This window comes from Malania oleifera, chromosome 5, assembly GCF_029873635.1.
Source record: "Malania oleifera isolate guangnan ecotype guangnan chromosome 5, ASM2987363v1, whole genome shotgun sequence".
In the NCBI taxonomy this organism is placed as follows: Eukaryota; Viridiplantae; Streptophyta; class Magnoliopsida; order Santalales; family Ximeniaceae; genus Malania; species Malania oleifera.
Genome location: NC_080421.1, coordinates 84,425,758 through 84,453,289, shown reverse-complemented (window position 1 = coordinate 84,453,289; position 27,532 = coordinate 84,425,758). Strand labels below are relative to the sequence as shown.

At 36.0% G+C, this 27,532-nt stretch overlaps 1 protein-coding gene across 4 annotated transcripts in view; it reads left to right on the top strand.

Moving 5' to 3' along the window:
* Positions 1 to 4,336: 4,336 nt before the first annotated feature.
* Positions 4,337 to 27,532, top strand: part of LOC131155706 (uncharacterized) — a 45,704-nt gene continuing 22,508 nt past the window's right edge. For 2 of the 4 annotated variants that reach the window (XR_009136882.1, XM_058109050.1), the window contains exons 1-5: positions 4,365 to 4,870; positions 5,014 to 7,753; positions 8,511 to 8,643; positions 8,819 to 8,901; positions 27,230 to 27,468. Coding sequence is in view for 1 of the 4 variants with exons in the window: in XM_058109050.1 (XP_057965033.1) it covers positions 5,171 to 7,753; positions 8,511 to 8,643; positions 8,819 to 8,901; positions 27,230 to 27,468 (3,038 nt within the window). In the remaining 3 variants the exon portion in view is untranslated. Of the gene's footprint in view, positions 4,871 to 5,013; positions 7,754 to 8,510; positions 8,644 to 8,818; positions 8,902 to 27,229; positions 27,469 to 27,532 lie in introns of all 4 variants that reach the window. The other 2 variants (XR_009136883.1, XR_009136884.1) reach the window with 2 other exon arrangements.

The window sequence follows — 27,532 nt, the reverse complement described above, 5'->3', positions numbered from 1 at the left end:
AGTAACTCTCAAATTCTCTTGAAGTGTACTCCCCTACATTGTATGTTTGAAGGCACTTAAGTTCTTTACCTGTTTCTCTTTCCACCATGGCATGGAATTTTTGGAAAAATTAGAACACCTGGTCTTTTGTTTTAAAAAAATAAACCCACAATTTTTGTGAAGCATTATCAATAAATGTAACAAAATATTTGTTACCTCTCAAAGTCTCCATATCAAAAGGACCACAAACATCAAAATATACCTATAAAATATATTAGACTTTTTATCATAAGACTTCTGAAATGAAACTCTGTATTGTTTTCCATACAAACAATAATCACAGGGATTTATGATTTTACCTTCAATAGATGGAATCAGCGATTTCTTCATTGGAATCTGCAACCCTTTCTCGCTGATATGGGCTAACCTCCTGTGCCATACGTTTGGTGAGGCTTTATCCTCAGCCGCATTCAATCCCTACTTACACACCTCAACATTTGTTTTGTATAATGTACAACAAGCCTTTCCTTTTGCAATTACCAACAATCCCTTGGTAAGTTTCTATTTCCAGTTGTCTAAGTGACTTTCATAACCTTCTTGATCTAAGGCAATTCTTGAAATTAAATTCATTCTTAAATCAGGAACATGGTGTACCTCCTTCAAGGTCAATATGCAACTAACATTTGTCTTTATGCAAATGTCACCAATCCCCACGATCTTTGAGTAGTTGGCATTGCCCATTTTCACTGTGCCAAAGTCTCCATATTTGTAAGTTTTGAAGAATTCTTTTGTATGAGTAGCATGATAGGATGCCGCTGTGTCAACTACCCACTCTGTTTATGGGTTTGCCACATGAAAACGCTCCACCTTGTTTGTGGAGGAAAGCACCACTATTTCCTCGTGTTTTATTGCAACAGTGGCATTTTTGTCATTGTCCTCCCTTTGGTTGCTACTTTCTCCTTGTTCTTTCTTTGGGTTTCGACAATATCGCTTTGTGTGGCCCAACTGGCCACAGTTGTAACATCTAATTTTGCTTTTGGACTTAGATCTATATGATTTGGACTTGTCACGATTATTGAAACTCCTATTCTTGCTTCTTCTTCTTTCCTCTATGACAAGAGCTTGTCCGTGACTATCTAGTTTTTTCATTCTCATGTTCAATAAAAGCGCAGATGTCACATTGTTCAACTTGATGGTATCTCATCCATGTAAAATTATTGTCACCAAATTATCGTAAGAAGATGATAAGGAGTTTAGCAACAACATGACTTTATCTTCCTCCTCAACTTTAACACCGAGGTTTCCTAGTTGCACAATTAAACCATTAAAAATATTTAAATGTGACAAAAATTTGTACCTTTGCTCATTTGGAGCGCATACAACTGCTTCTTCAGGTACAATTTATTTTTCATGGTTTTTGACATGTTTAATCCCTCCAATTTGGTCCAGATTTCACTGGCACTTTCCACATCATTTACATTGTTGAGGACTTCATTTGATAGGTGTAGTCGAATTGCACTCACAGCTTTCTCGTCCATAGTTGTCCAATCATTGTCTGACATGGATTCTGGTTTATTTTCCTTATTGTCTAGTACCTTTTTAACGCCTTGCTGGATGAGCATGTGCTTCATCCACCTTTGCCATGTAGATAAATTATCATTGCTGGTGAATCTCTCCACGTCATATTTTACTGCCATCATTTTAGAAGTTATTGTGAATAGTATCACATGTGAATAGTAACCCAAGAATAGTAAACCACTATCCCTGCGCTCTGATACCACTTGGTGGGCTCCACAATACCCACTAGGTAAATTAGCTAACTTTAGAAAGGTAAATAGAGCGGGTAAATAAGCAGTAAATAAGGAAACCAAAATTTTACATGGAAAACCCTTCAATGAGAAGGTAAAAACCACGGGGCACACCGAGCAGAAACTCCACTATAATAAAGGGGTTTGCAAAAATAACAGTCCCAAGTTTTTGCCCAAAATTTGAGATACCTAACAAACAAGAGAAGTACAAGGAACTTCTAGATAAATACCAAACCCAAAAAGTTACCTTCACAATTTTTACACCACACTCACAAGGTATGAAACACCTCTCACAAACACACCCCTAATAGTGCTTAGAGAAATTCTCACACTGCAGCTCTCCCTTATGTTGCTGCTCTCTCTTGAGCTTTCTTCTCACGGTGCATCAAGGCCCAAGCAGAATGTCTCTATTTATAAAAACATTCAACCCACAAAGTGAGAAACTGAGAATAACTTTCACATGCAGTTTACTTTTCTTCCTCATCCATGTACTCCTCATTTTCATTCAGTAGGGTTTTCAGCTGTTGCTATCATCCAACCATTAGCTTCATTTGTTGAAAAACAAAAGAAATAGTCCACAATAATGGGTTGGACCGGACTCTAATTATATAATAAAATCATTTTTTATTGGCTGGATCCCAACAACTATAACTCTTGACTCGACCTATTTCAAAAAAAACATAATTTTACTTACAAAAAATTACCATGAAAAAGATTTTTATACTTTCAAGAGTAGTAGAATATGCAACGAGATTGATTGGTTCTATTAACTTAATTTTATTTTGCTACTCACTCCCCCTTATTATTCTAGGATTTTTTACTCTCCTCCCTCTCTCCCACCTTTATTATTTTGAAGATTTCTTATTCTCCTTTTGTAGCCTTCTCTTTTAATATATTTATTTTTTATAAAAGTAAAAATAAAACTAAAATAAAAAAAGGAGGCATAAAAATAGTTTAAATTTATGTTTATGCTTGTTTTAACATCTTAAAATATTGTTTGCTAATTACATACAAAGAAATAAAATTTAACTTAGACTATACAAAAATGATAAATTAAAAATTAATTCATTTTATGAACAAATTAAATAAAAGAAAAGCATATTACACACACCCTACATGTGAGATGACTAATCTTTTACTAATAGATAGAGAATTCTGACTTAGGGTAACATTTTAAGTAGTTTTTTTGAATTCCTAAAATACATTTGACATATTTTTTTTAAATTAAAAATTGAACAATTAAATTTAGTGTAGTTACTTTTTTAATTTAAAAGACAAAACATAATTTATATAAATGTCAAAGGTGCTTTTTTTTTTTTTTTTGCCTACTATACATGAATGTACTTTGTACATTTGACCATTTTTATCTTTTAGTATATCTCCTAACATTCTCCATACCATTTTTTTTAATAGTTTATTGAACTTCTAAATTGATTTCCAGTTCATGTATAGGTTAATTTATTAATTTCCCTATATCTAGTCATTGCAACAAGCACATTTTAAAATTGTCCTCTTACTAAAGTGGCACATGAAATAATAGTGACTGAAGACTCCCTTGAATGAAGGATCCTTTCATGGGGTTTTGCCCGTACTTACTCCGGACCCATAAATTAGATGGTGAATTTCCCTTCCTTTTGCTTCGAGATCTATCCATATCATCAATCGACATTCATACCATATTTTTCTTTTTGCACACCTCTCTTTACTGCAATCTAAAAATATAAAAATAAAAATTATTATTAATTTTTAAAACTCATGGCCAAAAGAACTTTATTTGTTAGAATTCAACGAAATCTACTGCAATTTCTAGGAATACCACAACTTCGGAAACTTATCTTTTCTTAGGTAATGGCATGGTGTGGTAGTCCCCTCAATGTTGTCCTTGGACAAGGGTGAATTAAGGCAATGTTCAACAAGGTTTTGGGTCATCTGCATCGTAGAGAGAGGAGTTGTTGTGGCGTACGATAGAAGAGAAGCGGATAAATGATCCATACATATATAACACATGGATAGTGATGATTATATATACATACGTTACTTTTACATTTTAAGTTCATGAAAAAACAAAGTGGGAAACTTACCACCAAAGGCAAAGAAGTTTTAATTGGTTCATATATTTCAAAAAAGTCACACATTTTGTGAAACTCCAAATGGGAGAAGGGGAAGGTGTTCCAACAACAGGCTCCAATTGATTCAAATGATTATGCTATATCTTTTAGGACATAAATAGTATTAATGAAATATAAATGTAAAAATGTTATGAGTGTTATCACCTGAAAATATGTTTTGATTTCATTTTATTCATAAAAATAACACCATGTTTGGCTCGTAAAATGAAACGGGATAGGAAAATAACGTAATAAAAAATTTAAAATAGAAATATAATAAAAGGAAGGATAAGAATGCCCCATCACCGACGCACTGTTCTAGCCTTCGATATATCTCCAAAAACCTTTTACAAGAAAGGCATGCTCTTGCGAAGCTGTGAAGGCCGATTGTGCAAATAAGGAAAGTCAATATATATACATAGAAGTAATTTTAGAAAAATCAAGAATGAGTTCTTTTTGATTTGGGCTAGTTAAAGATGGTGCTGCCAATGCCAAAACACGAGGCCTAAAATACAGGCCCGAGTGTTGAAAGTTGAAGCTAACGCGGGGGGAGTTGTCCTAGAGCCGACGTGTTCCCCGGCCCAAGATGCCCATGCCCTTTCGGATGACCCGTGACTCAGCTACGGCACGGCACGGCGCCGCGAAGAAGACCTCATCTGAAAAATGGTTCCTAAATTTTGATTTTTCATTTTTCGGCAAAGCTTATGGAGGGAAAATTACAAAATCAGCAGAACAGCGAATGAAATCCAAGCTCACTTTTCGCACCTTGCTTCGAGTGCCAACAAAACCGTGGAAAAGGTGAAGCCCTTCCCAATTGTAATTTCCCAAACGCCTCCTTCCCCTCTCTAAACCCTCTCCCTGTTCATCGCTGTGAAGTCTAAACCCCGATTTCCCAAGCTCGTCTCTTTCGGGGTCGTCGCGCGGTCATCTCGGATTAAGCAGTGAAATGTTCGATTTTGCTGGTTATTTGACGTGGTAAGCCCTGTCGCTGTCCTTGATTTTTAATTTTTTTAATTTTTTTTGTTTTGATTCGCACATTCGACTTTTGTTTTTAATTTCTGGGTTTTTGTCTGATTATTTTTGGGGGTTCGGTTTTTGGTTTTTGATTTGTTCTTCAGATCAGTCCGCGGCTCTGTGTGCGGGTGCTCCTGAGCAAAGACTAATGGGACTTGCTTGTTTCTGTACCATGGTTTGATTGGATTGAAGCTGTCTTAAGTGTTTGGGGGAGGTGTTTCAAGTTAGGGATTTTGTATGGTGCTCGAATGAGATGAAATCATGACAGAGGGCTTGAGATCCCGTAGTTTTCCGGAGAAGTTGGAGAGAGATGCAGTTTTGTTGAGCCCTGAGATTGTTGAGGAAAGGGGGGATGGGGTGAGTAACGGTGGTGAGTCAGAGGAGAAAGGAAGCCCGACTTTGAGTAATGTGAAGTGCGAAGAAGTGCCATTGGTCAGTGTTGCAAGAAGTGAAGAGATCGAGGAGAAGAGGGATGGGCTGGAACATGTGGAATGTGGTGAAGGTGGCGATACAGTAAAGCGTAAGAGGGGGCGGAAGAGAAAAAATGTTGATGGTGATAAATGTGACGGGGGTGGTGATGAGCCAGCAGATAAAGGAAGCCAGATTTTGAGTCATGTGATGTCTGGAGAAGTGTCATTGGTCACTGCTGTGAGAAGTGAAGAGATTGGGGAGAAGAGGGATGGGTTCGAACATGTGGAATGTGGTGCAGATGGCAATACAGGAAGGCGTAAGAGAGGGCGGAAAAGAAAAAATGTTACTGGTGATAAATGTGATGGGGCTGGTGATAGATCAGAGGATAAAGCAAGCCTGCTTTTAAATCATGGGAAGTATGAAGAAGTGTCATTGGTCAATGCTGCAAGAAGTGAAGAGACTAGGGAGAAGAAGGATGGGTTGGAACACGTGGAATGTGGTGCAGGCAGCGATACAGGAAAGCGTAAGAGGGGGCGGAAAAGAAAAAATATCGATGTTGATAAATGTGATGGGGGTGGCAATGAGTCAGAGGATAAAGGAAGCCTGCTTCTGAGTAATGTGAAGCACGGTGAAGTGTCATCGATCAGTGCTGCGAGAAGTGAAGAGATTCAGGAGAAGAGGGATGGGCTGGAACATGTGGAATGTGGTGAAGGTGGCAATACAGGAAAGCGTAAGAGAGGACGGAAAAGAAAAAAGGTTGATGGTGATAAATGTCATGGGGGTGGTGATGGGTTAGAGGATAAAGGAAGCCTGCTATTGAGTCATGTGAAGTGTGGAGAAGTGCCATCAATCAATGCTGCAAGAACTGAAGATATTGAGGTGATGAGGGATGGGTTGGAACATATTGGATGTGGTGAAGGCAGCAATACGGAAAAGCGAAAGAGGGGCCGGAGAAGAAAAAATGTTGATGGTAATAAATGTCAGGGGGTAGATGCGATGAAGAAGTTGGAGGAGCCTTCCAATGGTGACGTTGGGTTTGTTGGTAGAGTGTTGCGGTCAAGGTCTGCAGCTAGGACAGAGATTGAGAATGAAAAAGGTGGTGGGAAGAATGAAGTTGACATGAAACAGAGTGGAAGTGTTGTGTTTGGGAAAAGAAGTAGGGTAACTGATGGCGGTGACAAGGTAATGGTTCAGATGGAGAAGAGTGAAAGTAATCAATTGATTGGCATATTAAAGAAGAGGGGTAGGGGCAGGCCTAAAAATTCCTGCAGATTACATGGGACTAATGGGGTTGTAAATGTGACGCGTAACAACAAAGGGGTCTTTGGGACTGGGAAAGATAAAAGGGGTTCTCAATTAGCAGCTGGTTTCAAGGGAAATGCACCAAAAAATCAAGAGAAGAAATTTGTTGCGAAACTGTCTTTGAATTGTCGTTCGTCCAGTAAGAAGCGTAGGTCTGGGGATGATGGTCGATCTACAAAAAAACAGTTACTAAGACTGCGAATAATAGATATGCTTCTTAGTGCAGGCTGGAAGGTTGACTATAGGCCTAGGAGAAGTAAAGAGTACAAAGATGCAGTGTATGTCAGTCCTGAAGGAAGGGGTTACTGGTCTGTTACATTGGCTTACAGCGTGCTGAAAAAGAGTTATGAAGGTGGTATTGGTGATTGTAAGACCTCAATGGTTGGTTTCTCATTTACTCCGATACCGGAGGAGGAACTTAGTATTCTATCGAGGATTACAAAGAAGCAAAAGGAGAAAGAAAATAAGTTGAAGCAAAAAGGTGATGGAGGAGATAATGCTGATGAAGGGTGTATTGGAAAGAAATCTGCAAAGAAAAAACATGGAGCAAAGAATGAACTAAACTTCAAGTACAAAGAGAAACTGAGTTCTAAGATGGTTAAACGGCATAAGTTCTTGAAAGAAACTCAAAATCGTAAGCGATGTGCTTTGTTGGTTCGCAGCTCTCAGAATTCAGTGACTTCTGAACTTGATGGCTACGCTCCATATTTTGGCAAACGAAGCGTGCTCACCTGGATGATTGATTTGGGAGTTGTTCCACTTAATGCGAAGGTGCAGTATATGAACCAGAGACGAACACAAGTAATGCTTGAGGGTACGATTACAAGAGATGGCATTTATTGTAGGTGCTGTAATGAAATTGTCACAATTTCAAAATTTGAAACCCATGCAGGAAGCAGACTGTGTCAGGCATCTCAAAATATATATTTGGAAACAGGGATTTCCCTGTTGCAGTGCCAGTTAGACTCGTGGAATAAACAAGATGAATCTGATCGTAATGGATTTGTTCTCATAAATGTTGACGGGGATGACCCAAATGATGATACTTGTGGCATTTGTGGAGATGGTGGGGATCTGATCTGTTGTGATGGTTGTCCATCGACATTCCATCAAAGCTGCTTGGATATACAAGTATGCCACGTTGCCATGTTTGATATGGTTTTAAAGATTTTTAACTGTGACAAAAATATGTTTTAAACCATTTTCCTAGTGCTATGTTGAATAGGATTTTTGAAGCATGGAAAAAGAAGAGGCGTTTTCTGTATTTTGTTTATCCATCTTATGAATGATCTTGAAAGTAGAAAATCTTCAACCCAAGTTCTGATAAAATATTTGCGCTGATCTTTCACGTTATAACACGAATTATGAGGTTAGAACTAGCTGTGTAGGTGTCAATTGGCTGGGCTTGGAATGGCGGATTATTACATGGTTGTTGAGGTACTCAGACCTTACAAAGCCTGGCCCCATTTTTATGCTGATATGTTAGGGTCCAGCTAGGCCAAAGCCAAGTCCAGCCCAATGTAATTATTAAAACTAAAAAGTTAACAAATATGACTCGCAATATTCAGAATATCGCATTAGCTTAAAGTTCCACCATATGTTATTTGTGATGTTTATTTATTTCATCTTATATTCATGCGTGGCACTATGCATCCTGTTGGACCAGAAGAGGCCTGTCTGGAATTATTTCAACTTAGGTTAAAAAAAAAAATGTTCCCTTGAAGTTTTGAACATTAATGCATGCACTCAATAATTTATCAAAATTGGACTAGCACTATAATTTTAATATTGGGAGACCTAATTATTTTTGGTACATAAGAATTCAGTATAACAAATTTTTTTTTTACTTATGTGGATTGATGTATTTATTATTTTCATTTCCTTGCAGAAGTTACCTTTAGGTGAGTGGCACTGTGTATATTGTTCATGCAAATTTTGTGGAAGGAATTCATGTCAAGGGAATGGCAGTCATGATAAAGCCATCTCTGCTATACTCACCTGTCGTTTGTGCGAGGAAAAATGTACTTGCTTTTATCTTCTTATTCTATTAAAATTTTTGATTGTTTTTATTAATTTTTGTTGTGCATAGCTGTAGTTGTTCTTTGAATCCTCTCTTTATTTCCTTTTTAATTCAGTGTTCTTTTTTACTAAAACTCGTAGATATGGCTGAAAAATTTAATCTTATGCATGTTGTAGATCACCAGTCCTGCGTTCAGGCAAATGATGCTCAATGTGATGATTCGAATAGCATATTCTTTTGTCAAAAGAGATGCCAAGAGGTATTTTTCAGCTGATTGATGATTTTATTTCTATAGCTTAGATTCTCATGGTTGATGATTAACTTTGTTCTTTTGTTTATAATATTTGTTAGTGTTTGTATTTTTTGAAGTACTTGGCCTTGGCATTAAAGGGTTGTTTGGTTGTGAGCATCTTTCCACGTTCCTGGGAATATCACCTATGGCATCCTGTTCCTACATTTGTTTTGGGGTTAGAATAATCTCACATTTCTGGGCAATGAAGGGTTCTCACAAAAATGGGAATCCCATCTGTGATTTTAGGTGTAATTCCAAGAGGGGGGGGGGGGGGGGTTGAACTGGGTATTTTAAAAATTCCTAGGTCGGGTATCCTAATTTAATCACAATCAGTATTTCGCAACCTAGGGTCTTATGAGGACTTCTCAAAGCAATTACAATTTAAATGCAAACAATATTCAAGCAAGCGCAATAATGAAAGCATATGAGTGCGGAAATTAAATAGAGTAGGGAAGAGAAAGCGCAAACACGAAATTTTTAACGAGGTTCGGCAAATTTCGCCTACGTCCGCGCCTTGGGCAAACCACCCAAGGATTCCACTATTCGCTCCTAAAAATCGAGCGAAGCTTCCTGTTACAATTCACTTCTTCACAGGGTGAAGCTATCCTTTACAATCCACTGGTTACACGAGGCGTAACTACCTCTGTACAATCCGCTGCTTACATGAGGCGTAGCTATCTCTTCACAATTCGCTGCTTATACGAGGCGTAGCTACCTCTTCACAATCCGAACTGCCAATACAAATGATATGGAAATTTTCGTACAAGTAGACGCTTCTCAAATAAACTGATTTGTACAAATAAAATCCTAATATGCACTCTCAAATGATTTTCAAATGAAGTTCAGTAGAGTATGTGGAACACTCAAAATACTTTTCAAATAAATGAGTGAGAGCATGGAAAATGATTTTTTTCAAAGTGATTGACCTTTGCAATTTCAAATATGAGAAGCCTCTCAAGCAAGAAAAATATGAGTGGATATATTGCTCAAAGCTCTCTTAAAAAATCCAAAGAGTTTTCTCCAAAAAAATATTTTCAAATAAGAGAAGTAGGAGAAATTTAGAAAATGATTTCTTCAAATAAATTTGACTTTAGAGATCTCAAGAACAAGAGGCTCTTCAAGCAATATATATGAAATGGATATATGCTCAAAGCCTAGCTTGTATAACCCCAAAAATTTTTTCCCAAAAAGATTTTTCAAGATGAGAGTAGGAGAAAAAAGAATTTAAACTTTAAAATGGAGTATAAAAAAATGAATGAGAATCAAAGAGTATGCAAGTATGCTTCCCAAGAGTTTTTCCAACCTTTTTCAAGTGTTTAGACATGTATTTATAGGCCAAACCAAAACTAGCCGTTTTATGGCCGTTGGGGGTATTAAAATATAATTTAATTTGAAAACTAGCTATTTTTCGGCCGTTGGGGCTCTTTCTGTGCGGAAGCCCGTCAGTTTTTCAGGCATAACTTTTTCTATACAACTCAAAATTGGATGTTCTTGGTATCAACAAAAAGCTAAGAGAAAACCTTACAACTTTCATGTTGAACACTTTTTAAGATAAGGAGTGATTGATTGATAAAATCGCTCATCAATGAGACGAAAGAAGCATGAAAAAAATTTTTCTGCTGCAGACACCCTTCAGTTTTTTTGGACATAACTTTTTCTATACAACTTCAAATTGAATGTGCTTAGTATTAATAGAAAGCTAAGATAAAATCTCAAAACTTTCATGTTGGACACTTTTCAAGATAAGTGTGTTTGATAGAGAAAAGTGCTCATTAAGGCGACGGAAGAAACATGAAGGAGTTTTTTGAAGAAACTTGTTTTGGAAAAAATGTTTTCATGACAGTTTATGTGCCCTAAGGTCAATCTAAGATCATTGAGCTTCAAATTAAATCATGAGGAATGCATGCACAATTAAACCTAATTAATTCTTACAACCCAAAAAATAAAGGTCTTCACGCCTTTTGCTCTTCTGAATTCCCATGGAATACGTCGATTGGTTTGAGCTTGAAGTGTATTTACGGCTTCCATTTTGCATCCTTCACTTGTGCTTCCTGAATTATAAACCCGTACATTCACTAAGTACACAAGTGAGATGCTGTGGTTTGTCATAATCAAAACAGGGATCGGATTCAAAAAGTCAACACCACCCCCATGCTCCCCCATGGATATGTATCATGCGAATTCCACCATAGGTAGTCTACTTTAGGGACTAGATTGCCCCCACCAATTTGTCCGGTTGAGCACTAGCGCCCCCCATATTATTTTTTAGTTACACACTATTGTTAAATTTATAACAATAACTTATTTTACTAATAAAAATAGAACTAAGTAAAAATGAAAGTAGTAATATTATTATTATGTAATAATAACATGGCATAATTGATGAAATTTTGAGACAATATTGCCCCTATTATTTTGGTTAATTGGATTATTATATGTTGAATTCTTTTTCTATTTATGATGGTTGAAAATTTTGGAACAACAATAACAATAAAACCAACCTTAAGTCCCACTAGGTGGGGTCGGTTATATGAATCATTTTCCGCCAATTTATGCGATCATGGACCATTTCTTTTGACAGATTCAGGGATATTAAATCTTTACTCACTATCTCGTCCAAAGTTATTTTAGGTCTACCCCTATCCTTTCTACTGTGCCCCACAGTAACTAACTTACTCTCTCACTAGTGCACTATGTGACCTACGTTGCAAGTGTCCATACCATTTGAGTCGTCCCTCCCTTATCTTATCTTATCTTATCTTAATAGTAGGATTTTTGTGTTGAAAACATGATTATTTTTCATATATTGTCCATACATTGGTTACAGCCCACTGTATGATGGTCTTCTTCTCAAAATGCCTATTGGGATTCCCATGTGAGCACTTACATGGGCATCTTATGTGCATTCTTGGGAATCTTATAATGTGAACTAAAAAAAGAAGGGCAAAGGATATTAACCTCCCCTGAGGTTTTGAAAATTTCAGGGGCCTCCCCTTAGGTTTCAAGAATTCCATGGACCTCCCTTGAGATTGGCCAAAAGGGTACAAACCTTCTCTTGTATTTTACAAAAAGACAAATCTTTTGAGGGGAGGTTTTTATCTTTTTGGCAAATTTCAAGGGAGGTCTGTGACATTTTTGAAACATCAGTAGAGGTTAATGGGATTTTTGAAACCTCAAGGAAGGTCTTTGTCTTTTTGTTAAATCTCAGGGGAAATTAGTGTCTTTAACCCAAAAAAGAATATTTGCATTAGTTGGGCTTCCCATTCTTTTGATCCAGCAAACCAAAAGGTACATAAGGAAAAGTTCAAATTTGCTTGTCTTTCTTGTTCTTCTACATTAGCTATAAATTGTGACTTTGTCCTACTTGACCTTAGCATTTGTGTCTTTGCTCTCCCGCCCATCAAAATAATAAAAAAAAAATGTTTTAATTATTCTTTCAGAATAATTTGGTCTCTTTAAATGGGCTTTTGTGCAAAATATTATTGGGATTTCTTTTCAAGCATTCAAGGACTAATGTAAGCAACCATTCGTTAATCAAATTAATCTAGTGATAAGAACCTCTAACTTCGAAAGTCATTTTAAAGTCAGTCTAGGGCCTCGAAATTAAGGTAAATTGAGAAATGTTGGTATGTGGGGAAAGAAACAGGAGAGCTTTTGATGGAATGGTTTTTACTGTGCAGGATGTAAAAGTGCATTCTATGATTTCTAATTGGCGAAGTGAGCTGGCTGGCAGGGATATTTTTGTAATCTTTGACTTGATGTTTTACTGTGATGGTTGTATTGCTTTTTATTGTTTCCATTGCACTTGACTGGCATCCCTTGACGCCCTTTAATAATAAGTCTCTTTGCTGATAAAAAGAAAAAAAGAGAAAGGTCAAGCATCTCAATTTTGTCCTTTCAGTCAATTAGGTTTACGACGAAAAAATCTATCACCGATCCAATCTGAGTACCTCTATAGGATAGACCTCAACAGAAAACTGAAGAGTAACGGCAGCAAGTGATTGAGTTCTGTAGTTCCTCATTAAAAATTATTGACTCTAGAGATATAGCAATATGGAGAAGACAAAATTGTTTCAAGCACCGATAGAACCGGAAATGCCCCTTGTTTCAAAGAGAGGAGGATGGGTTATTCACATTTCTGGAAAATTGCTATTCTTTGATTCTTAAATGTGTATGATATAGTAAACTCAAATTTAAATGAAAGCCAAGGCACTCACTATATAAAAGAAATAAGCAGGAATACATGTCTAAGTCTAACATCATGTATCAACTTCTGTGAGCTAAGCTTTCGACTGAAAATATATATTTTATTTCCATGAAAAATTAAATAATCCAGCCGTTCATATAACTTAAAGGAAACCAAATACCAAATAATCCACCTATTACCATAGATAATTCTCCATCTAAAACAGAAATTACTCATTATCTTCCATGATCACTGCCCTCCCCAATTATATTCAATCAAACATGAAGCAAGCAATAATAAATAATGTTGGTTTTACACTATGTATCAACATATTGAATCAAGCAGGAACCAAGTGAAAATATAATTTCTACCTCATTTATTGACCATGACTTGACATCTAAGCTTATGTGGAAGGCTTTAGCTCAGCAAGCCATGCAACACAATTTTATGATCGTCAAAATAATAAAAAAATTAAAATGTAAGGCAAAAATATAAAAAAAATTGATCTGATCGTGGTTTTGCTGTTAGGATGAAATCATAATTTGCATACTGGTCCCTATTTTGGATACGGAATCAAATAAGTAGTAGTTCAAATGCCTATGCGTAAGGGGCCAAAACAGCACACCCATGCACACAATACCCAAAGAAAGCATAATATATTATTCATTGCATGTGAATGATTAACCATAAAATCATAATAATGTTTTTACCTGATATAAGAAAATGATCTAAACTCAAATACCCAATAGATTCCTTTAATCAAGACTTAAAAGTTGTAGCTAACCAAATATCTGACCAATTAAATGCTTGAAGTGTTTCAGCTGTCGATGCTCCATGCCTAGGGGCACGAGACAACTTTCTCTAAGAAACTTGGCAAAATAGCACTATAACTTTGGGAGAAGGGGTGCCTCATTATGAAAGGTGTTGTAGTGAGGCCTGGGTGACTGTTTACCAAAAAGACAGGTCTCTGCAAGTTGGAAGACCATGTATGGGGGCTGAGACCTGGCAGTTCCTGCCCTCCAGATTGATCTCTATGAAGAAGCACCATAGTTTCTTGTTATGGGTAAACTAGAAGCCCTAGGATTAAGGTTTTGCCATGGAGGCTGAGGTGGCCATCCAAGGGTCCAAAATTGCTCAAATATTGATCCAAGAGTTGAAAATAAGGCATCTGAAAGTGTTGGGCGCTATATTTAGGAGAAAATTAAATGAAAAACAAGAAAAAGAAAAGAAAAGAAGGAAAGATCGTGCAGGGGCACACAAGGGGGTGCCCCTTGGTGCAATATTGTGCGCCCTTGGTGTGCCTCTGCGAGCCCAATTTCTCATTATTCTTTGTTCTTTTGGTTGAACTGATTTGAAACCCTGCAGAGCCTCCATTCAGAAATTAGGTTACGAAGTGTTCATTTTGTGCATTTTGTCCAGAATACCCTTGTTAATTTGATTGAGTGGCAAAGATGGTTTCGCACCCACCACCAACACCACCCCCCCCCCCCCCGCGGGGGGCGCCCCCTATATTTATCCTTAGATGCATGCAAGTTGGCAATGGACTTTCAAAACTATGCAAATTTTAAAAATTGGGCTTGATGTGCATATTAAAAACAAGCATGACAAAGTGTGGGCCAAATGTGGTGTGTAGTAAGGTTTCAATTAATACAGCTGTTGAGCTATGGCCTGAATATCTTGTTATCATACTTTATGTTTGCTCTTGCAAATTTATGTTATTTCCTTGAGAAATTATGCTAAGAATAATTAATCACCACTGGGACTGCCCGTGGCATGCAGAATGAAAACTTGAACTTTATGTTTTTTAAGGGAATGAATCAATGAAAAACAATAAAAATTTGAACTTTATGGTGTTTAATAAGAAAGGCCATTTTAATGCATGGGCTTGCTCTAATAACTAAAACAAGAAGAGAAAGTAAATAAAAAACATAAACAAAACTTACTAAATTATAAAAACTGATGAAAATATGATCTTTAAATCCAAAGGAGTGGAGAGGGTGATGTGCCAACCAAAGCTCACCCAACTAGCTGACTCTGGTTTTCTTCTCAATACAGGTTTCGTTCTTTAACTCTGATTTTTGTCTAATCTTATCTAAAGGCAAAAATAAGAGGCGCAGAAGGAGAGGGCTGACAGACTTCTTTCTTCCTTCTTTGAGGACAAAACTCATGTCAATAGAAAATAGAAGGCCACCATTAAAAAATGAAAAGGTTTAAAAATATTTTAGTTGGGTTTAGAGGAGTTGCATCCGAATCTTACAGTTTGTACGATTTGATTCGATTAACTGGTTCACAAGGTGAATCATAGGATTCACCTTGATTCATTGTCTTATGAGATTCTCCCATGCAATTCTAACCGATTTATGCCTTTCTTGATACAATCGTATGATTCAAATCGAGAATTGTATGATTCCAACAAATGTGGAGTGGTCTTCGACTTATTTAGGGATCTTTTGGGGTGGTAATTGTTAAAGTGATATTTTTTATTTTAACAATTTTATTTTATTTATTTTTCATTAGCAGTGTAGATCATCACCTTTTTATTATCCCTTCCCAATCTTCCCAAGGTTTGAATCTAAAACCTTCTACTTGGATGTCTCATGATCAAACAGTTAAGGATGTATAGATTCCTATAGTAATAACCTTTCATGATGACAAAATGGAATATTTTGACCTAGTTTTTTGAGATAGTTCTTTATGGTTTGACTGTTGGCTGGAGTATGTAAAAAAATTACTTAGAAAAGAAGAAGATGCCAGTCTCTCAGAGAGTGAGGAAGTCTGTCATGTTTTGTGAAGAATGAGTTGGGAGGTTCGATTCTTAAGGAAGTGAGAAATTGAGATAGAAGACTAAATTGAAATGGGTTAAGAAGAGTGATTGTAAATCAAAATCTTATAACATGCTAGCTAATGGGAAGATAAGGAAGAACTTGATTAGGGATTTGCATGTGGGTAGGAGAAGTTATTTCGGATCCTTGTTTGATTCATATGAGATTTCTGATTTTTTCTCTAATCTTTGTGCTAAGGAGACAGTAAATTGGTACTAGGCCTATGATTGAGGGTTAGATTGGAGTTCTATTTCTAAGGCTTAGATGCCTTGGTTCGAAATACCTTTTTTGGGGGAAGGAAGTGAGGGCTATGGTGTTCGGGAGGGATAGGAACAAGGCTCCAGGTCCGGATGGGTTTAACATGGCTTTTTTGTCAAGATTGTTGGGATGTTACTAAGGGGGACTTCTTGAAGGTTTACAACAAATTTTATTGGAATGGAACTCTTAGTGATGTTACTAATGGGGATATCTTGAAGGTTTTCAACAAATTTTATTGGAATGGGATTCTTAGTAAGAACATTAATTCCACTTTCATCACTTTGGTGCCTAAGATGAGTAGATTTATTAGTTTCAAGTGTGCATAAGATTATTGCTTAGATGCCTTGGTTGGAAAGACTCTTTTTGGGGGAAGGAAGTGAGGGCTATGGTGTTGGGGAGGGATAGGAACAAGGCTCCAGGTCCAGATGGGTTTAACATGGCTTTTTTGTCAAGATTGTTGGGATGTTACTAAGGGGGACTTCTTGAAGGTTTACAACAAATTTTATTGGAATGGAACTCTTAGTGATGTTACTAATGGGGATATCTTGAAGGTTTTCAACAAATTTTATTGGAATGGGATTCTTAGTAAGAACATTAATTCCACTTTCATCACTTTGGTGCCTAAGATGAATAGATTTATTAGTTTCAAGTGTGCATAAGATTATTGCTAAAATTATAGCTAATAAGCCGAGTGCTGTGCTTCATAATACTATTTCTAAGGCTCAAAGTGTGTATGTGGGGAGTAGGCTGATTGTGAATGCTATTTTGGTTGCTAATGAAGTAGTCATCCGGAGAAGAAAGGAGAAGGGGATTATTTTTAAATTTGATTTTGAAAAAGCTTATAATAGGGTCTATTGGAATTTCTTGGATGTAGTATTTGTTAGAAAAGGTTTTGGGGAGAGGAGGTGTTCTTGGATAAGGGGATGCATGTCCCATGTTTTCTTTTTATGTTATAATAAATGGGAACAAATTGGTTTAGAGTTTTGAGGGGTATCAGACAAGGTGATCTGCTCTTCCTTTTTTTGTTTTAGTGGTTGATGTTTTTAGTATATTAGCCGATAAGGCAGTGGAGTAGGGGCTTGTAAAAGGCTTGGAAGTGGGGAGGAAAGGGGTGATGGTGCCTCATAGATGATACTACATTCTTTCTAGGTGACCACAACTCTTTTTTTGAACATTTTGAGCCTCCTTCGCTTGTTTGAAAGGGTTTTTGGGCTTAAAATTGACCTTAGAAGAGCAGTATAGCCGCTATTAATCTGATTGCCAATGGAGTTTGGGAGTTGGCCTCATTAGTGGAGTGTGGTATTTTAGGTTGGCACTTGTCTCATTTAGGGGTCCCTTTGGGTGGTATCCTTGGGGAGGAGGTGGTTGGGATCCAATTGTGGAAAGCGTGTCTAAGTATTTAGATGGGTGGAAAGGTGCGTTATTTTCCTTGGGGTGTTGCATAACTTTGATTTAAGCTTGCCTTGCTACCCTTTATATTATTTGTCTATTTTTAGGATTCTTGTGAATTTTTTTGCTAGTAAGCTTGAGGAAGTAATGAGAGATCTCCTTTGGTTTGGGATCAATGGGAAAAGGTATCATTTGGTTAATTGGAATGTTGTGCGTTGGTCTAAATTGGAACGGAGCTTGGGTCTTGTAAATTTGGTGTCTAAAAACATTGTCCTCTTGGCTAAATGGCTTTGGCGGTTCCCCTTAGAGGATTCCTCTCTTTGGCTGAGTTGTTGAAGTAAGTTGGATTGCAGGGGAATGGTTGGGATACAAGCTTGGGATTAAGATGTTCATAGAGAGTTTGTGGAGGTCTATCTCACAGATTTATCCCTCTTTCATTCATCCTACCAAGTTTGTTCTGGATGAGAGTTCTCTTATTCATTTTTGGGAAGATATTTGGATGGGCAATGCTTTGTTGTCCACTTCTTTTCCTCGTCTTTATAGTTTGAGTTCAGGGCATAATGCCATTATTCTTCATTTTTGGATTTGGATGGTCCTTTGTCTTCTTGGGATTTCCACTTTTGTAGGGCTTCTTAATGACAGGGAGACGGATGAGCTCTCATCTTTGTCATTGGTGTTGGATAATTGTTATGTTTCCTTATGCGGATAGTTTGTATTGGGATTTGGATTTTTCGGGAGTTTATTTTTGCAAATTTTTTTGTGATTTTTTGACTGATGCTGATATTTCTTTTCTGTTGTATAAAAAGATTTGGAAGTATAAATTTGCTCCCAAAATTAAGGCTTTTACTCGATTTGTTGCTCTTAATAGGGTTCATACCAATAACATGTTGCAGAGTTGGAGACCTTCGAAGGCTCTTTCTCTAGATGTGAGTTTTTTATGCCTTAAAAGTTGAGAAAGAGATTTTCATTTGTTTTTTGCACTATGATTTTGCTTGGAAAACATGGAACAAGTCTTTTGGTTTATTGAGAGAAAGTTGGGTTGCCTGAACTTGGTGGAGAATAGTTGGGTATCTCCCTTGTGGCTGTGGCATGAAGAAGGATGCTGCAGTATTATGGAGAGGTGCAATTTTTGCAGTGTTGTGGGTTTATTGTTGGAATGTAATTGGCCTATTTTTTTCTGGAAAGAAGCCGAGTATTTCCTTACGTTGGGATAAGATTTATTGTTTAACCTTGCGTTGGTGTGTTTGTTTGGGCATGGTTGTGCAAACCGAGATTCAAATAGAGAATTGAAATTCCAATTTTGGGAATCTAGAATTGAGAATCAAATAAGACTCGGTACAAATTTCAAAAATCAACTCTAAATGACATGCATATATTGATATACAAACAACAAGAAAAATTGAAAAATGCATTTAAATTTTGACAATAAAAAAATCATATTTCTGTGTATGCTTTCTCTTAACAAATCAAAGTAGGGGAATGAATCAAGACTTTAAAAAAAGATGAAATTTTAACTGATTAAGGGAAGGAATCTAGAATATATAATAAAAAACTTGGAGCCCATTTATCTGTGGAAAACATTTTTCATTTTATATTTTAGTTTTCCAAAAAATTACAAAAAAGTTAGCTAAATTTTCAATTTTACAATATGAATAAATGAAAAACAAGATTGCAGCATTCAAACCCTAGCCATTGCTGTGGTGCAGCCCTCATTGCTGAACATCGCTTTGTGGAAGGCTTAAAGTTGCGAAAATCCTCTTTATGCTCTCTTGCTTGCAAACGTTGAACCTCCCTCCCAGCCTTTGTCGCCAGACATTGCAGATCAGAGGGGGGAGAAGACAAGCATGACCAACTTCTGAATCAGTGAAATAATTGGCAATGGGTCTCTCTGTCTCTCGTGAATCGACTCTCTCATCCAAACTTGAAATCAATATTGGCTGTGCGAATAGTAGATGTTAAGGCGTTTGATGCCCTTTTTTGTACGTGTTCGGGAACAACATCTCTTAAAATAGGTCGGTTAAAATCTTAAAGGAGGTAGTTTCTTGGGCAGCCGATGGCTTATCAACCTTCATTCAGTTGGAAAGGGGATCCAGAAAAGTTCATAAAGGGAAGTCTTCTATGCTGGATGGCAATTAGGTGGATGAGGGTAGAGAAGTTTTTGGAGCTAGGGCTGAGGGAGAAAAGGAAGAACTCTTTGATGTTTATTCTTGGAGGTGTAAATGGTAATGGATGGCGAAGATTCTCGAATGAGTTCTGTGAGTTTGTGAAGGAGCTTTGTCTTGATCTTGAAGAAGCAGGTGCAGCAAGCTTTTCAGATCTCAGGTCATGGAGTAAGGTGGTGCTGGAAGGGAAATTACGTGAAGGTGATGTAAGTCTTTTGAAATAAGAAAATTTATGTCTATGGTGTTGGGAAGGTTCGCAATTGAAGGAATCCAGAGTGATAGTTCCAAATAACATAGCAGCTTGTCCGGAGGAGAACATCCATAAGGTGAAAGTGCATAGGGCTCCAGCAGTTGCTGTGAGCGTCACAGAGGCGGCTAGGGTTGCAATTGGAGAAGAAGAGGGCACGAAAGCTGGGCTGGAACAGTTTGTTCTCATCTTGGATTTGGGCTAGTTATGTGAGAAGGAGGGTTTCTTTTCTTAACAAATTTGGGCCATTTAATAGAACAGGCCCGAGGTTTAAATAATAATGCTATGGGCCTTTCTTTGGGTTCAAAGAGGGTTCTCTTCAACTGGGGATTTCTCAGTTGGGTCTTGCTTTTAAGAAGGTGACCATGGGTATCGGTGACCATGCCCCTTCCGTATTTGATCCCACTAGTGACCAGGTCCATTCCCCTGTCCAGAGTTCATGGAAGCCAGATAAGGGGGGTGGGGGCATTCAGACAGTTAATGAAATCCAAGTCCTCTCTTTAGTTATACAAGACAATTTTATAGTGGATAATATTCAGTTAAATGAGGATGACTTTAGCTTGGTTTTGGAAACAGCTCGGGAAGAAAATGGTGATATTAACAAAAGCGCCAGATCAGTTTTTGATTTTAGTTTTGCAGAAGGGTTAGAGGCTGATATATCCAGGAGTAATAGAAAAATAGATGCTGGTTTAGGTATAAAAGCTGATGTTTCAGATTTTAACTATGAAAAATCTAAGGGCCCAAAATTGTGCACTCATCGGAAGCATGGTTTTAAATCGTGGATGCGGGTAGCGTAATGTAACGGTAATGGGTGTAGCAGGAAGTGGGAGTAGCGGATGTTACATAACGGGAAGCGGGTGTAATGGTCGTGAATTTTTTTGAAGCACGCACGGCCTTGTGCATATTAGCGTACTTGCATGTTTTAAGCTTTTAGCCCTTCTTAGAAAAAGTTTTAGTGTATTTTGGATCCTTTAGTTCGAGTAACTAAGTTATTTGGTAAGGGCAACTAATTTACATTTGTTTTAAACCACCATTGATAGAAAAATTACGCGCGTTTGTGTATTTATACTTCTCATTGTTCTTATTTGTGATAAATTCTTATGTGTACTAAATTAATTAATAGAACAAAATGCATTATACACTCCATTAATCTATTAGACACATAAGACATACAAATAATACAAATATAAAATAGTTAGAAAAGAAAGATGGTTGAAGTTGAAAAATATAGAACATAAATATCATATTACTAATATTATCAAAATAAATTTTTTTCCTAACTAGTATTTTCAAATTGTTAATTAATGCATCTATTGTGAGTATTTAAAGAAATAGTAAATTTTGTATCATTGGCATCCTCAATATAATCTTTTCCCCCTCTTGCCACATGGTATATTGAGAATGATTTATGAAAGAGAGGGAAAAAGTGACAAGAAAAAGTGAAAAATAAAATAAATTTTTGGTGTAGTGATCCTGTAGTAGTGGTTACATAACGGCCGTAGTGGCCTTTACGTAACGTTTGCGGTCCGTAACGGGCGCTAAGGTTGTGATTTTTATATGAAGCAAAAGAGAGCATTCCGGTGAGACAAGGCCAAAGATTTTGAAGAGAGATTCTGCTGGTGAATTGAGTATTGTCGCACTTGCTAAGCTGAGGGATATAGGAAGTAATGGAGTTAGAAAAGGAAAGGAGGGAAAGAAATGAGGAGGTTTTTTAGATAATGACGATGACATAAGGAAGCTTAAGTGTGTGCGGGTTTGCTGTTGGATGAGATTCGGGAACAATATGGATATGTTTCTGAATCCTGTGATGATCTTGGGGACCTTTCATATGTTCATCCAGCACCCTTGGAAAGATTGAAAGGGGTTTTCTATTTTTGATAGTAAGGGGTTGGATAACCAAATGCAGTATGATGGTATTTTACCTACACCAAAGGAGGTAATTTCTATTGAATTTGAAAATGATGCTGGAGGAATGGAAGTGCATTTTGTTGGAGGTAAGTTCAAAGTGAAGAAGAGTCGAAGGGAGCTAGCAAATTTGAAGTGCTCAATGAATTATGATGGGAAGGGATTGAAAAGGGGTTTTGTTGGTTAATTGTTCTTTTTATTTATTGCTTTTTTTGTTTTATGTTTTACCTTTTTATTTTTATTTTAACTTTTAAATTTTCTCTGGTGCACTTCTTGCCCCTTAGTTTGTAATTTCTTTCTATCGATCTAATATGCCTTTCCTTAATTATCTAAAACAAAACAAACGAACAACAAAAATTTTTTGCACCCTTTGCTTGTGGAAATCGTATGATTTGTCATTTCTAATTTTTCAAATTATTAAAAAAAATGACGTCTTGTTTGTCAATTTTCTAATTTATATGGAAAAGTTGGAAACTATCCTTTTACTATTTTTAAGATTTCTAACTTGTACTTTTTGTGTAGGAGCATGAAATTCGGATCTTGGACTTTGATTTGTGTGGATCATGCGTTGAGCTTTTTTTAAAATCACAGATATCCAAATTCAAGCATCAAAATCCATGATGATCCCACATACTAAATATAATTTGTTTTTGGAAATTTGCAGAACAAGTTAGTCTTTTTTGTAACTATTTTGAAATCTTGAAATAAAAAATGAAAAAATTATTTTGTGTATTTAAACAAACTCTTTATTTTCTACCTTTTCAATACAAACCTTCAAAAGTTAAGAAATAAGCTAAAATTTTTATAATTCTTTGGAAAATTAAAAAATTGAAAACAGAAAATGTTTTTCACATCTAAGCAGGCCTTTAACTTTTGGTGTTTATCTACAATTAGAATTGTGTGAATCAATGGACTAGATCAATTTGTTAGATTCACAAGGTGAATCAACGGATTCAGCAATGGTTCGGGTGTTTTTGGATTTGCTAGTAAGATTTGAATCTATTTAGTGTGGAATTGGTATGGATTTTATGAAATTGAATAGCGAATCGTGAGATTCTAACAACTATGATTTGGGGTGCTTCAAGGGAGAGAGAAGCTTGTCTGACCTTCAATGTGGTTGAGTATATTTGGTGGTTGATTGGCGTGTTTCCTCTTATCTTTTTCTAGCTTTGTTTTGTCTGTAGTCTGTCCTGATTAGGAGGATCTCTTATTCTCCTTTTTTGTACATTCTTTCTTCCTTTTTGAAATCATCTTCTTTTGTTGTAAAAAATCATTATTTTTATTTATATATGGCTAGATCCTTGGTACACTTTGGCAGTAATCTGTATTCTGCTTTGAATTATATGGGCAATAATTATTTTCATTTTTTTACATCTAGCGTTCTCTTTAGTGGGCAATCTTCAAATAGTTGTTTTTGAGTTGAAGCAATTGAATGCTGGGTTTGGGTTGTGTCTAGAGATTATAGTCTGTTCTGTTTTAAAAAAAAGGGAACAAAAAGGGGAGAAAAGAAGACTGCAAGGGCAACTAATCTTGTTGAACCTCCTAGCCCTTACTGTAGGGTGGAGTAAAGCATTTAGAAATAGCCTTTTCGTTTGATTGACAGCGTAAAAATCCAATTTCTTGAAGTTTTTAAGATGACTAGAAGCTTTAGCACATGTCCACAATAGCAACTTTCAGAAAAACTTGCTTGTAGATATCAGCTCTTGGCATATTCTTGAAGAAGCTAATTGAGCATCAGATTTTGTAATTAAATTTGATCATACAGGCAGAGAGCGGCAATTATGTGAGATATGTATTATTCTACAACTACTGGTTTGATTGGTAAGATTTGTACCTTGGATTTCACATACCCTAACCCAGCCCTCTATGTGCAAGCAGTTGCTTTACAAGAGTCACTGTTTATGCTTCGTACTCTTAGCAGCACAAGACAGTTGGTCAGTATATCATTCCCATCCCAATGTTACTCTTCAGGCGGAATGTGGATGTGGGGTTATTTTACTCCTAACTTTCTTGCTGCTCATGAAGCTTTGAATGAAAATTTTCCATTATGGCTTTGTGAAACGGAATTTTAGGCGCCATCTAGTATCACTGTATAAAAATATGAAAAGAAAACTAGAAAAAAAAAAAACTAAAATCAGAAGTAGAAGCTAAAAACTGGAAACTAGCAATGTGTTTGGTTAATATTTCTAGAACTAAAACAAACTAAAAATTTGATTTAATAAGTGCTCATTTTTGTCCTTGAATCAAATAAAAATTAAAAATATGATTAATTTATTTAAAATACAAAACAACAACAACAACAACAAAACCAAGCCTTAGTCCCACTAAGTGGAGTCGGGTATATGAATCTTTTTCCGCCAATTTATGCGATCAAGGACCATTTTTTTTGGATAGATTCAAGGATATTAAATCCTTACTCGCTATCTCCTCCAAAGTTATTTTAGGTCTACCCCTACCCCTTCTACTGCCCCCCACAGTAACTAACTCACTCTTTCTCACAAGTGCACTATGTGACCTACGTTGCAAGTGTCTATACCATCTGAGTCGTCCCTCCCTTATCTTATCTTCTATAGGAGCTACACCTAACTTACCAAATATGTTCATTCCTTAATTTATCTTTCAAAGTTATACCACTCATTCATCTAAGCATTCTCATCTCAGCAATTTTTACTTTTTGGATATTATGTTTCTTCGTCGCCCAACATTCCGATCCATATAGCATAGCTGGTCTTATAGCTGTCCTATAAAACTTCCCTTTCAATTTTAAGGGTATTCTACGATCACATAGCACACTTGATGTACTTTTCCATTTTATCCAACCTGCTTTAACTCTATGCATTACATCATCTTCAATTTCTCCTTCAGCTTGCGTAATAGATTCAAGGTATCGAAATCTACAAGTGTTATTTATTTCTTCATCATCAAGTTTAATTGTCTCCAATATTCTTCCTATCATTACTAAAATTACATTTCATATATTTAGTTTTATTTTTACTTATCCTAAAGCCTCTAGATTCCATAGTTTCTCTCTATAATTCTAACTCAACCTCTACTCCGTCCCTAGTTTTGTCAATTAATACAATATCATCTGCAAACAACATACACTATGGAACCTCCTTTTAAATACTCTTAGTCAATTGGTCCATCACTAAAGCAAAAAGATAAAGACTCAAAGCAGATCCTTGATGTACACCTATGGTAATTGGAAATTCTCTAGTTTCTCCATCTATAGTCCTTACACTAGTCATTACTCCATCGTACATATCCTTAATGACATCGGTATACCTATAACATACACCTTTTTTTCTAAAACCCACCATAGAACTTCTATAGGTATCCTATCATATGCTTTCTCAGGGTCAATAAATATCATATTCAAATCCCTCTTCTTTTCCCTAAATTTTTCCATTAATTTTCTTAAAAGATAATTAGCTTCTGTGGTAGATCTCTCAGGCATAAAACCAAATTGATTTTCTGAGATCTTCGTTTCTAACCTTAATCTTTGTTTAACTACCCTTTCCCATAGTTTCATCGTATGACTCATAAGTTTAATTCCACTATAGTTATTACAATTTTGAATATCTCCTTTATTTTTGTATATAGGTATTAAAGTGCTTTTCCTCCATTCATCTGGCATTTTCTTAGTTTTTACAATTGTATTAAATAAATTAATTAATCATATAATTCCGTTATCACCCAAGCATTTCCAAACTTCAATTGGATGTTATCTGGTCCCATAGCTTTCCCATTTTTCATCTTTTTTAGTGCAAACTTAATTTCGTTAACTCTAATTTTGCGAATAAATCTTATATTTTTAGTCTTTTCCTCATTTGACAATTCTAAGCTTAAGCCTTCTATTTGGTTTTTGTTAAACAACTTACTAAAGTAACTTCGCCATCTTTCTTTAATATCTTTGTCCTTAACCAAGACAATATCATCCTCACTTTTTATACATTTTACATTTCCCAATTCCTTGCTCTTCCTTTCTCTAGCTTTAGTAAATTTAAATATATCTCTTTCCCTTTCTTTTGTACTTAATTTATCATACAAACTATTAAAAGATCTATATTTAGCTTCACTAACGGCCCTTTTTGCATCTTTTCTTACCTCCTTATATTTTTCAAAGTTATCTCTATTTCTAGATTTTTGCCACGTTTTATACCAAATTCTTTTTGTCTTTATGGTTTTTGTACATCTTTATCCTACCACCAACTCTCTTTGCTATTCGAGAATCTTTCCCTTGATTCACCTAAAATCTTTTTTGCTATTTTTTAATAGAGTTAGCTAATCTATTCCAAAGAGTATTTGTTTCTATCTCATCCTCTATGGTCCAATCCCCATCTTTGATCATTTTATCTTTAAATTTTATTATATTTTCTCCTTTTAGGTTCCACCAGCTAGTTCTCCTACACTGGTTTATTTTATACTTTTTCTTCCATTTTTTAATACACATATCTAACATTAAGACTCTATGTTGTGTGGTTGGACTTTCACTTGGAATAACTTTACAATCCTTGCATGATAAACAATCTACCCTCCTAGTTAAAAAAAAATCTATTTGACTTTTATTTTGTACATGACATTGAGAAATAGTAAACATATTTTGTAAATGGGTCTTATTATTTTTTAAAAATTGATTTTATGGGCATTTTTATTTTAATTGTATTTTAAATATATATGATTATTTAATTTAATTTATTAAAAAGTGTGTACTAAATGAACAATTTAATTAAGCCAAAAAAAAATTAATTCTGGATTCTGGCAACAGGTTGTCGTGACTACAGAAATTTATTAAAATCTGGTTTTCAGTTTTTGGAAATTATTTGATTATTTTATTTTTCAAATTGATGCCTTGAGTTTAAAACTTTAAATGCATTCTGGAGGAGTTGGTCATAAATTGAGGGGCTGGAATTATCGAATCAGGCTGGCTTTAGCACATGGGATCTATTAAATGGGCAGTTGGGCACCAGTAGATTATGATTCATTATCTTAATTTTCTGATGCTAACATGGGGAAATTCATTCAAGAGCCTTGGTGATGTAGGACTCATCAGTTAGTGTGTTTTAAGAATGTGTAGCCTAGTAAGTTCTTTCAGTATTATTTTGTAATCCTATCAGTGGAGCAATTTAGTTTTGCATTTTTCCCAACTTGGGTGGACTGGTTTATTTTTTCATTTTTGTTTTTTGCATTTGTCTTTCTGTGTGTGTGTGTATATATATATATAAAAGATAGAGTTAACATCCTTGTTGGACAAAAATTCCAAATTTATTTCTTTATGTTCCCTTTTTGTGCTGAAATATGTCTGAATTAATTGTTCTTTGTCCAGCTCTTTGCGAGACTACAGATGCTTATTGGGGTTAGACATGAACTGGAAGAAGGATTTTCATGGACGTTCATTCAAAGATCTGATGTCAGTTCTGATGTGTCTCTCAGCGGAGCATGCCAAAATGTTGAAAGTAATTCCAAGCTAGCTGTTGCATCGTCTATTATGGATGAGTGCTTTTTGCCCATTGTTGACCAGAGAAGTGGGATCAGTTTGATGCATAATATTGTCTACAACTTTGGGTAAGAACTCGTGTTGTTTTCTCTGAATATTGTGTATGCCATTTTCCTATTGGATGTTATTGGC